Source organism: Bidens hawaiensis, unplaced genomic scaffold, assembly GCF_021521415.1.
Source record: "Bidens hawaiensis isolate Kalapana, Puna unplaced genomic scaffold, B.hawaiensis_p1.1 tig00010348_1, whole genome shotgun sequence".
NCBI lineage: Eukaryota > Viridiplantae > Streptophyta > Magnoliopsida > Asterales > Asteraceae > Bidens > Bidens hawaiensis.
This window is the reverse complement of record NW_027491786.1, coordinates 697,209-710,615: the sequence shown is the minus strand read 5'-3', so window position 1 is coordinate 710,615 and position 13,407 is coordinate 697,209. Positions and strand designations below refer to the sequence as shown.

The window sequence follows — 13,407 nt, the reverse complement described above, 5'->3', positions numbered from 1 at the left end:
AAACGTAAACTAACAATATACAACTACGAAAAGACTAATAATGAAACGGGCCTTACAAAGTTTAAGTCTCTTAGATAAAAACTTAATTTTTTTGTTTTGTTAGTTATTCCCCGATGTGTATTGTATTAGGTTTTATTATTAGTATTTTTTTTCATGTACATTTTTTGGGTTTAAATATATAAGATAATCTAACAAAATATATTTTAGGTTAGTTCTCGCACCCGTAATGAACATACCAATGGATCAATTTTCGTCGACTCGCCACCGTAACGTCGGGGTTTTGTTTTAAGTATGTTATCTTGACGGAACTATATTTTGGGTTTAGTTCCGATCTATAACAAATATATCCGATGTCTACCTAAGTTCAAGTCTCATAGATAACAACTTATTTTTTTTGTTAGTTATCTCTCGATGTGTGTTGTATTAGGATTAAATATTAGTTTTTTTTTCACATACATTTTATTATTATTTTTAGTTTAAATATATATGATAATCTTACAATAAATTTTTTAGGTATGGTTTTCGTACCCGTATTGGACCTAATAGATACCATTGGAATTTGCGTCAACTCGCCGCCATAACGCCCGAGTTTTTGTTTTAAGTATGTTATATTGACGGAATTATTTCTTGGGTTTAGTTCCGACACCGTAACAAATATATATGATACTAATCATATTCGCGTCGACTCCTCGCTAGCCACTGCTACGACCATGTTTTATTGTCGGATATACATTGTTTTAAATATGTTTTTTGTGGATTATATGACATAAGAGTTATTACTATTCTGAGTGTTTACTAATTTGTGTTTTGTGTTTAATGTTTGTATCTGTATGAAGCTAACTGATCACAATCGAATTCATGCCCGCCTTCGCAACGTAGCGGGTTGCCACCTAGTTAAAGTAAAAATGTAATTTTTTACCTACTTGAAAATTAATTTTCTAATGCCTAAAATGGGAATATGTATTTATATATATACACGCGCTAAGAGACATGCGCGTAAGTAGTTGCATGGATCGTGTCTATGAGTCCATATACGGTGGCTTGCGATCTACGTTAGCTTTAAGCAACACCGCCGGCGTCGCCACCGGCCGTCAACTTTCCTTTCTTCATTGACACCCACGCATGCATGAGTAGTAACCACTATTTAAAACCATTTTTCACATCAATTTCAGACTGATCGATATATCATCCTATATATATATATATATATATTAAAAGAGAGATCGATAGAGTGAACGATGGCGTCGTCAAGCGGCGGCGTTCCACCGGGGTTCAGGTTTCACCCGACCGATGAAGAGCTTTTGCATTACTACTTAAAGAAGATTTCGTTTCAAAAGTTTGATATGGATGTTATTAGAGAAATTGACTTGAACAAGGTTGAGCCATGGGATCTCCAAGGTAATATATAATTTCATGCCTAAATTATATGTTTATACATACATCATGTGTATGTGTGTGGTATTTTCTTTTCTTTTTTGGTTTAGTTAGGTTAGTCGTCGTCGTCTTCTTCTTGTTTTTTTTTAAAGAATTAAAGTTACTACTAATATGCATCATCTCAATAAAGAGTTATATATTAGTATTAATAATGTTTTGCATATGTATCTATTATCATGAACTTAATTTACTGTTTGGAAACAGATTTTATCAATGAAAAATTATTTGATTATTACTTATTGATAAAATCAATAAAAGAAAAGAGAGAGAAACAAAAATTAAAATTTAAGGTTGGATTAGTCCATTAGACTAAGTTATGACGAAAAAAAATAAGGTAATTAATTATTTACTTTATATAGAATGAAAAAGAATAAGTTAAAAATAAGAACTTTATTTCCAAATGATGTTTTATGTGGGTGCCATTCCATTCGAGTGGTCATTTCACATGGCAAATGATGGATGACCCAGCCTTTCGTCTGGGTTCGAATTCTGATGCCGTCTGAATTTTACCGTTGTTTTCAGACTAGTTCTGGTTAACTCGACTGTCGTGTCTTCAGGCGGGTTGGAACTGCCGGGTTTTACCAGGAACGCCCAAGTCAAACTCGGATGTCAGCGTGGATCCGTCTAAAACAACATTGTCTGGCCTGAGTGGGGTGGTGGGGCTCCTCTCGTAGGAGTTGTGATTACCCTTAACTGAGAAAATCACCGTTAAAAATGATGTTTTATTAGTTAATTATATGATTCAGATTATCTATAACTTAAATAAAAGATGTTTAATACTTTAATTACATTATTTTTTGTGTTCTTTATAATTAATTAGATACATTAAAAGGTGGATCCCTTATATATGCTTTAAAAACCATCTCTATTTCATGATGATGGTTATAAATATGCATGCATCCAAGTTAGCAACTTGAAATCAATATATTAGTTTAAGGTCAATTCCCATTATTACGTACACAAGCTCATAAGTAACAATGAATTGGCAAATTATGTTACAGAGAGATGTAACATTGGATCCACACCACAAAACGAGTGGTACTTCTTCAGCCACAAAGACAGGAAGTACCAGACAGGTTCAAGGACAAACCGGGCGACAAATGCAGGTTTTTGGAAGGCAACCGGGAGAGACAAATGCATCCGTAACACTTATGAGAAGATTGGTATGAGGAAAACACTTGTGTTTTATCGTGGACGTGCTCCGCATGGTCAAAAGACGGATTGGATCATGCATGAATATCGACTAGAAGATAACGATGATCATCATGATCCTCTCAATCCCTCTCTCACATCTCCTGTAAGTTGAATCGGCCTTTATTCCCCTCATCATAATTAATTTAAGAACTTAATTAAAAACATTTTGAAACCATTTGTTCTTGCGTCTCTACTAGTACCTACGTTACAATTGAAGCTCGGTAGTCCAAGGTGTTTTTTATAGCTTCCAGTACTTGTAGACATTTTTGTAACCCAGTAATCGATATCGATAAACTTAATTTGGTACTAGTTAAGTGTGGTGAAAAACTCGATCTATAGCAAACATGACGAGTTTCTTAATTTACATGATGATTGATAGGTAGTAAATCTGCCTATAGATACAAAAAAGTTTCAAAAAACACCTAGTAATACAAAAAGTCCCTAAACACATAACTTCCACAAAATTTCCATAAATAAGATATAAGCATTAACACAAAATGACAAGAGTGTTCATCGGTTTGATTTTCGAAATGACAAGAGTGTTCATCGGTTTGATTTTCGAGCCATCCAGCGTGGAATCTCTTTTGGTCGCAATAACCGGATCAAATTTAGTAACATTCAAAACGAATTAAGCCATATTCAAATTTAGTTCGGTTTTTTGTTACAACCGAATAAACAAATTTTTTTAATCTTTAAGAGATTCTTTTCTTTTTTTCCCTTTTGTTAAATTATTAAAACGCTAAAAATAACCATAGTTTGTTTTCCGGTTTATTTAGGTTATTCTTTTTGAATCAAATTTAGATTTTGTGAAACCAAATGCATTACCAATTCGGTTTAAAAACAAACCAAATATATATAATTCGGTTCGGTTTTAATCAGTTACTTACTACAAATCCAATATTAATGAACATTCTTGATTTCAGATTATCTTTCTTGAATCATTAGACACAAAGCATTGACGTTCATCGTTTATTTTTCTTTTCCTAGGAAGATGGATGGGTAATTTGCAGGGTGTTCAAGAAGAAAAATCTATTCAAGGTTGGAGGAAGCGAAGGGTCAAGAGGTAGCATTGGGTCCGATCAACTTAACCATGGCTCAAACCAACCTGGTCCATTTTCACACGCCAACCATCAATACTTAACATACAATCAAGAACAACAACAACAACAACACCAACATCTACAAACATTCGTTGATCTTGGGCTCAACCATGGCCAGCTTCCTCAACATTATCCCCATCTCCAAGCTCAAAACTTCATACCAACCCACAAGCCCTTGGGATATGACTTCTCCAACCATGGTGAGTGTGAGAGTGGAAGCTGTGAGAACCAGCTTCAAGTTGGCTATAACCAAGCTTGTGAGTCTGGTTTAGAGGTTGGAACATGTGAGCCTCCGGCTCAAAGCATGGTTAATGCAACCGGAAACGAGTGGGGAATGATGGTGACACCGCATCTTGGTGCGGCCAACGAAGACGGTGGTGATTCGTCTAAAAGGATGGTAAGGTATGAGAATAACACAAATGCATCATCCTCCTCATCAATGCAACAAATCAATCAACTACCGTTGCATGGAGAGATGGACTTTTGGCGCTACGGAAAGTAGTCAAAATATACATATTTGTATACTTATTACTTTCATACGGTTGCGGCGCAGCTTGTTGCCCGTTTGCCTGCCACTTTATTGTAATCGTTTTATAGTAAAAGGCAAATCTAATTATTATTATTTTCGTGTAAAACATATAAAAACAAGGATTAGGACTCTAAATGAAGATGTGTCTAATCCTATAAGCTACAAACACTTTGATTGTTACGATTAATTATGTATTTTTCTTAACGTTTTATTTGTATGATAATATCACCATGATGAATATCATGTATTTATATTGTTGGTTTAAAGTAATCATTAAGCGAATACTAAGAATTTTTTTTGGGCGATAAAGTTCTCTAACGAGGTTAGACTTTTTCTACAAAGGTCAATATTCAATCCTGTAAATTATTTGGTTTTACATCGTTAATCATTAAACTCAAAACTTTGTCTTAAATTATCCATTCATTAAAACAAGTAACTTAACAAACCATGTTTATGTTGGATATCAAAGCGTTGAATATCAAGTGCCTTTGGTCTAGCGTTATGAATATACATGTTGGATAAGGTTTTGCCTTTCCAAATTATACATGCATGGGTGAAAACAAGTTAGTCCTTCAAAACAAACAAACCAATGTCTTTGTGATTTCCATGTCGCTAGAATTAGGTTATTCGGTTCACAACCCAAAACCTAAAGATTGATAATTGTTTTCATTATGGCTTTCTATATATATATATATATATATATATATATATATATATATTAAAAAAACAAGTTTTCTTAACTAAAGTTGTGCTTTAAGGTTGTACTTGATTCTTTAGAGATTATGACTTATGTTTTAAAAGTTGTATGCGATGCATTATGTTGTGTACCTATTCATTTGGCTAACATATGTCTTTCCATCTGTATTCACTGTCCACCACCATTTCAGAAAGTTTAATTGCTATTGAAACCATTTTTTCGCAAACCCTTTTTTATATTAAAGATAACTTCACTTGGTAATGCTTAATTCCAATAATAATTTAGACATCTCTTTCCAATGATTCTTAGAGGTTTGAGAACGTATTTACCCTAAGTCGATTCACACACTTTTTATATCTAATTTTGATTAATCCTTCAGCATCGATCATTGATCATCGATTTAGATTGTATTTTCATTTTTAAAAGCGTTAAGACTATGAATTGTAACTTGGCGTCTTGTTAGATTGTGACATATTGATAATATGCATTGTAGTACGTATACAAGTGACTAGTACATTGATCTGTGCAAATGACTAGTACTTTAATTAGGACATGCGCAAATGACTAGTTTGTTCAAGACTTGGATTTGTAAACTTGTATGTGTAATTAGAACGTGGACGTATCTTAAACGTCATGCGTAATTAGAGCCAACGAACGACCTGCAATATCTCTCTTATGCAGACATGCACACCTTGTCCATTCTCAACATGAATTATTTTAGAAAGACGGTGGGTTCGCGAAGAGGAAAGCACGGTGGAAGGATGGTTCACGCGGTTTTTGAGCCATGAATGGAAAGATGACTACCCAAAATTTACACTAAATCCAGGTATAGGTCATACAAGTCTAAAGAAGTCAATCCTGTTACCAAAAAGACGACTAAGGATGGATATACAAAATGCCTGACGATCATGGAGAATCTATTTTTCATGGCATGCCCTTTGACGACGACTTTCTTTATGACGTCATTGCTTGGGAGTTCGACAACACACACGGAGAGGTTATTATTCATTGCGAGAGATGCATGAGCTTCGTTTCTTTGATGGAAACGAACTTGCAGGGTTCGGCAAGGCTAACTTACAAAAGCTTCACAAGACACCCTTGTGCACGGTTAAAGATGTGCGCCGGGACTGTACTGATGCAATCGTCGGGAAATTCAAAAAATTGGTCAGTCTTCTTGTTGAAAAGCAACCGTTTGATCATGACGAGATTTTTTAGTATGAGTCCGAGTCTAAATGAAGAGGAAAGCTATCGGAAATATACTAAAGACTTGATGGAGATTGTTAGACCCATATTGTCACACCCCGACCAAAGACGGCATAAGGTGCCGGGGTGCAACCGGTTGCCCAAATACACAAGACACTATTTAAAGTGAAAATATTTAATCAACTCATTTTATTTCATAAATCAATAAACCAACACATCTCGTTCATATAAACAAATTTGGAAACAAGTAGTAATCATATTGTTCGTTTTACTAATACCCTAATAGTCTTGGTAACGTTTTTCATCAAGTCCTAGAGTCAACAAAAGTCAAACCTGTAACATTTCATAAAATAAAATTTGTCAGCACAAAGGTTGGTGAACAATTCATAAGTTTGAGCATATAAGTATATAGTGATAAAAAGCCACAAAACTTGTATACGAAACGATAAATAAAAGCAATAATATGGATAATATGAGATCGCTAACACATTAGCGACACCTGCCATAAGAGAATACCAGATGGTTTAGGATTTTTATATGAGGTCGTTAATACGAATACATTAACGGCACCGTCTATAAATAGATTCGGATTTCATGAGGTCGTTAATAAGAATACATTAACGGCACCGTGCTATAAGAGAATACCAAATAGTTCACGAATTTATGAATCAACCTTCCAAAAGCGGTAAACACATAAGCATATAAGCATGTAAGCATAGAACACCAAATCGAGCAATTATTTAAGTAAAGTATACAATCACGTTTGTGGGTTTAAAGATTCAAGTAATGAAAGCATTTAGTTTGATAAGTATGAAATGTCACCCAAAAACGAAAGATGGAAAAAGGGGTATGAAAGTACTCACCTCGATTAATGAACCAAGAAATAAATAGATAAATAAATGAAACTCGAACGGTAAACGAACAGATCCGACTTGAAACGATAAACACCTTAGCTAAAATAAATAATGTAATATATATTAATGAACTTGAAACCATAATGAAACTATATTGGAAACATTGAACGAGGAGGTTCGGTTGTTAAATCGGGTTACCGGTTAATTTGTTAATGATTAGAGACTCGTACTTAATTAATAATTAAAATAAAAATAATATCATTTTATTGGGACTTTTAAATAACTAAACCAATATTAAATAGAAACAAGACGGGCTTAATTTAAGAGTTCGGTTTATAAAAAAGAATATATAATAAAGTTTATAATAATATTATTAATGATAAGATTGTAATGATAATAATAATAAAGTAGTATTAATAAATTTAAAATAAGTCTTTTATATTGTATATATACATATATGCATATATATATATATATATATACATCTAATGATAATAATAATAATAGTAATAATATGAATTAAATCTAAAATAATAATATAACATTTATATATATTTATTTTTAGATATAAATCCAAGACCGATTTTAAGTGGTTAGTAACCCGGGTGTATTCCGTCTTAACTAACAAAACCCGATTTGTTTAAGTTTGCCGACGAAACCATTTTCCCCCAAATTCAAAACAAACAAAATACCCATCCGACTTGTTTCAAAGAAATTAACTGAACGATAAAACCGACTGTTGACAATTTAAATCTAATAACCGATATATAAAATTAATAACACTAAAAACTAAATTTCTTTACCTGTTAGATGTTTATGAGGTCGGATCTACACCGGGAACAAAACCCGAGCCGAAACCTGCCGAAGACAAAGAAACAGAAGCCGAAGCCATTTCCAGCCGCCGGAGGCGTGCCGGAAAAACGATACAGAGGGAGAGAGAGACGAGGCGGAGAAAGAGAAAGACGAGAGAGATAGAGAGATGAAGAGGGAGAGAGAACGGAGAAAGATAGATAGAGTGAGAGAGTTGGCGAGAGCCGTAGAGAGCAGAGAGGGAGAGAGAGAGATAGAGTGAGCCGAGAGAGAGGGTAGAGACGGCAGCCACGGCTGCACCGGTGGCCTATTTTCCGGTCACCGGAAAGACGAGGGTGGAGAGTTTTGGGGCTGCCGGAAGCGCGAGTGGGTGGTGGTGGTGCGTCGGAGGTACAAGGGGAAAGAGAGGGTGGTGTCGGAGTTCGGTGGTGGTCGCCGGAGGTTCCGAGGTCACCGGAATTCGACGCCGGAATAAATGGAAGAGAAAGAGAGCGGCTGGGCATGTTGTGTGTGTTTAGGGTTAGGTTTTATTTTTTTTTGGTTTATATATATAATGACATAGTTACAAAAACACCCCCTTAAGTTCTAATCAAAGTTTAAAACGAGTTAAAAGGTTTCTAAAGCTTATAACTAATTTATGAAAATCATTTTAAACCCTCTATGATTTCTTAACGACACTATAATATGACAAGCTTCGATAATTATGGTCGAGGAATATAATAATATTATACAATAATTAAATAAGGTTTTAAAAGTATTGAGTCGGGTTTACTATATGAAAGTTTACAAAACGAATATAAATCGAGACTCAAATTTGACGAATGTCACAGTATCTCCAACTTTCTGAAAATTTCGTCCCGAAATTAAAATAAACTTAAAGGAAAAGTAATTACTAACGAACGTCGCTCTTGATAAAACAATTGCATGAATTATTTTTTCTTTTTTTTTGTAAAAGATTAACGTCAAATCTTTGCATGACTCGAAAAACGCTACAAATGAGAAACACAATAAAGGCACTTATATGTAGGATGTACCAGCGGCGTATCCACCATGCCCTTATTATGTTTTCACATTTTTATCGTTTTTCTGCCATCATCCTCGGGTCTGAGTTATCGCACACAAGTGTACTCACTATGGTTTTCATACGGGGATTTCGATAATTAAGTGTGCACCCATAATTATTTAGATCGTCGTATGGTCCACATGGTTCGTCCCCTTGTGTGGTTTAAAAAGACATATTTATATATTTTTTTTTTGAAATTTTAAACATTTGAAACGTGCATAAATCTGTTGAATTTTAAAAATGAGAACTCTGATAGAAGGAAATGGGAAATCCAATAAAGGAAACGAGAATCCAAAGAGTGAAAAAAAATGAGAAACCCGATAGGTGTAAATGACGAAACCCAAAAGTGAGTACATGAGGTAGGGGTAAACAACGTTACAATTATCAATAAAGTCGTAAAATGAGTTCCATATGTGTACAAACTTGAGGTTATAAGGATTTGAGTATATGATTACATGAAATGTGATAACATGAGAATGAGGTGAGTTTCTTTGGGGTGACGCATACGTGCATCAATACAGATAAAATAGTATTTAGTTAACAACCAAAACCATCGATGAAATGTGATAAAATGTGAATATGACCACTATTGTGAAACCATTTATATAATCGTCATTATAATAACGGTTTCTAATAGCGCCAAAACTTGTAGACAGCCACACATAGGCCGTTAAAAAGATTAGATGAAAATGATATAGAATAATGTATAGAATCGTGTTTACATAAATGCTCAAATATAAATAACATAGTCATGATAATATCATTTAAAAGATAAACGAGATTTTGGCAAAGTTAATGTTTTGAAAGTATTTCACAAATTATTATTGAATAGTTTGCATTCGGTCACGAACATCAAAACACAAAAATGAAATCTCATGTGCATAATATTGTCATCGAAACATCTCATCAAATGAAAATAAAATCGCAGTAATTGTGGGACTTGAATAAATGACGAAATAGGAAAATCACGTTTTTTATGCTCATTGAAAATATAAAAGAAATCTCAAGTAAAGTCGTTTTATTGTTTCCAAGAAAATGAATATAATAATATCAATATATCACGGTATTGCGTAGCTAGAGAAACGTTTAAATCATTATTGAATGTAAATCTTGTAACCCAAATTGTTAAAGGGGTTTGTATACATAAAGCTATTGTGATGAAAATAAATTATATAAAGTGATGATGCTTGCGATAATAAGAAGTAATAATTTGCATAAAACGTTATCGGACGAAAATTTGTGTAACAACATAAATTATTTATAAACGCGTCCCAAAAGATTTGCAAAGCCATGGTTATTGAGTTTATGCAATACAGTGAAAGTTGAAATTTATTACTAAATAAATCCGGCATTCAACATTCAAAATGAAAACTCGAATTTATAAAGTCTTAATGAGATTTATCACCTTAGGTGACAATATTTATAAATCATGAAATCACCCATATAATCGTTTAATAATCTTTGAAAGCAAATCCTCATAATAAAATTTTGTTGTCATGACAATACAATATATATATAAACATATTTTTAGAGTGTATAATTTAAAAGTGATTATTTGAACACATGGGGTCGTTATAAACACACTAATTTTGTGTGTGTGTATATATATATATATATATATATATATATATATATATATATATATATAATTTTAGGGAGAATGAAGCTTGCATGCGCAGGAAGGGGTTTCAGGCTTCGTACGGTGAATGGTTTGGAAGGTGTAGTAGTAAGTCGGGGTGTTTAGGCCGGCTTGGATAGTTGAGTTTCTTGAGTTGAATCAATGAGGTTTGTTGAGTTTAGGTCGTTTGAGTGGTTTAGGCTTGGATGATTTGTATAAGTAATGGTTGGGCTATTAGGTGAGATTTGGCTTATTTGAGCTTAGTTTAAGTTGGTTGGTTGAATAATTTGATCTTGGCTAGTTTGGGTTGAGATTTGGTTTATACAAATATTTTACATGGAGTGTTTGGGTTAATATTTTAATATCAACTCTATGGTTGGATGGGAAACGGTGTGCCGATATGGTTTGTGACTCGACATAGTTATGGGTCGAAGGATTTTAAGTCATAGTTGGGTAAGCTTTGGTTCGTATATGTTCAAGGCATTTTGTGGGTGTGTTTGTCGGTGTCTTTGAAGTATTTGGATAGTGAGTTTGATTGGTGTTTGTGGCGTAAAGGTGTTGGCATTCAGGCTTTTTGTTGGGTTAATGTTGTACATCTTGGATTTTTCATGGGGTTTGAGTAGGTGAGGGTATACTTTTGGATGTTTAGGTTTCGTCCATATTGAGGAAAAATTTGAGTGAGCGGGAAAACTTTTGAAGTGTAAGGATGGTTTGATTTAAGCCGGTAGTTTGAGATGGGATACGGGATTTTGGGAACTTGTGGTTGCGTTTAGGGAAATTTTGACTAATAGTAGGTATTAAATTGAAAATATCATAATTTATAAATAATGTTTGAAATGTCCATAAAAATTTTGATAATAAAAATTACAAGTTAATATATATGTAAATATATATATTATATAAATAGAATTTTCGAGATCCGAGCATGTGAATCACACAAATTTCTTTATTAAGGTTACAATAAAAAAAATTTTTGTGAGGTAATTTAAAATACGTAAATTGAATGTCAAAATTTGTTATGAGGTCTCAATATTAAATGATGAATGTCGTTTTTTTTTGGAAAAACAAAGTTGCTAAATGAAAAATTTTTTTTACCAAGTTCGTTATTTAATATCGTGTAACAAAAATATCATGGTAAGTTAAATGACTGGCATTGTAAATCGAGAAATCATAAGTAAACGATTTTGATCTTTAAAGTAAAATTTCTATGAAGTTTTGTATGAGAGTTTCAAGAAGATTACAAACTATAAGTTTGTGATTTTCTTGAAAGATCATGGCAAAACTATCATAAGAATTTTAAGACGCGTAACATCGTATGATGTAAATTTTTTTTCTTTTTTTTTTGCGAAAAGTTATAACGAACCAAATATTGCATGTTGAAAGTTGTTATGAATATAAATTTGGGTAGTGAAGATTTTACCACGTGTATTATTTAATATAGTATAATTAAAATGTCGTGAGAAGTTTAAATAATTAAAATTTTGAAGTGATCGTCCAAAATAAACGGAATAGTTATAAAAATAAAATTTTTATAAAATTTTCGAGCAGGGACTTTAAAAATAATTTAAAGTTTATACAACAGGAAATTTACTTGAAAAGTTGAGGTGAAATTTATCATAAAACCTTCTTAATATGATTATATATATATAAATATATATATATAAATATATTTAATTTATATCGAAGAGATCGTAATGAACGAAAATTTGTAATAAAAATCATCGTGAAATCAAAATGAGAAAATTGGTACAAAACTTTACCATATAAAATCGTGCATGAACCACCATGACTTGATATCCCGACACTAAAATCCCTTAATACAAAAATACCATGTTGGGGTCTAAACATGTGCACGTATCACCGCGTCTTTTTCATGTCTTCGACTCAAATAACGATTGTAACAAAAACAATAAATTAGAATAAAACGTCATGTCAAAACACTAGTCCACGTAATCACCGTAGTTCTATTGTCTTAACACCGAAAATTAGGATGGCGGGCGAAATGCTCGCATTCGACTACTTAAAGTGGTCATCTCATATGAGACAATCTTTAAGGAGATTTGAAACAACGGGATCCAAGTTAAGCTTGTGATCCATAAAACACAATAAAAACTAACGTTTTTGCGTTTTAAGGTAAGGATACCTTGGAGTACTATGAAAGTGTGTGTATGTGTATATTTATGATTCGATAAAATACATAAGTATATAAATAAACAAGCGTATTGAACAATCAAGTAGGGTAAACACGTATAAGCACACGTATATGGACCCTAAAGTAAAGAATATAGTAGGTCGTTACGTCTAACCACCTATCTTAAAATCTTGTGGCTCTGATACCAATCTGTCAAACCCCAACCAAAGGCGGCGGAACGTGCCGGGGTGCAACCGATTGCCCAAATACACAAGACACTATTTAAAGTGACAATATTTAATCAACTCATTTTATTTCATAAATAATTAAACCAGCACATCTCGTTCATATAAACAAATTTGGAAACAAGTTGTAATCATATTATTCATTTTACTAATACCCTAATAGTCTTGGTAACTTTTTCATCAAGTCCTCGAGTCAACAAAAGTCAAACCTGTAACATTTTATAAAATAAAGTTTGTCAACACAAAGGTTGGTGAGCAATTCATAAGTTTTAGCATATAAGTATATAGTAATAAAAAGCCACAAAACTTGTATACGAAACAATAAATAAAAGCAACAATATGGATAATATAAGATCGCTAACACATTAGCGACACCTGCCATAAGAGAATACCAGATGGTTCAGGATTTTTATATGAGGTCGTTAATAAGAATACATTAACGGCACCGTCTATAAATAGATTCGGATTTCATGAGGTCGTTAATAAGAATACATTAACGGCACCGTGCTATAAGAGAATACCAAATAGT

The 13,407-nt window shown here is 33.1% G+C and overlaps 1 protein-coding gene across 1 annotated transcript; it reads left to right on the top strand.

Moving 5' to 3' along the window:
• Positions 1-1,238: 1,238 nt before the first annotated feature.
• LOC143534898 (protein BEARSKIN2-like) lies at positions 1,239-4,230 on the top strand. Its single transcript, XM_077029269.1, has 3 exons — positions 1,239-1,398; positions 2,436-2,731; positions 3,616-4,230. The coding sequence occupies exons 1-3, from the start codon at positions 1,239-1,241 to the stop codon at positions 4,228-4,230; spliced, it is 1,071 nt and encodes a 356-aa protein (XP_076885384.1).
• Positions 4,231-13,407: the final 9,177 nt, after the last annotated feature.

Excerpts from the sequence above, each read along its gene's own strand:
- LOC143534898 (XM_077029269.1), top strand. The coding sequence starts at position 1,239 with ATGGCGTCGTCAAGCGGCGGCGTTCCACCGGGGTTCAGGTTTCACCCG. Across the intron at positions 1,399-2,435 it reads TGAGCCATGGGATCTCCAAG|AGAGATGTAACATTGGATCC; the intron begins GTAATATATAAT and ends ATTATGTTACAG. Across the intron at positions 2,732-3,615 it reads ATCCCTCTCTCACATCTCCT|GAAGATGGATGGGTAATTTG; the intron begins GTAAGTTGAATC and ends TTCTTTTCCTAG.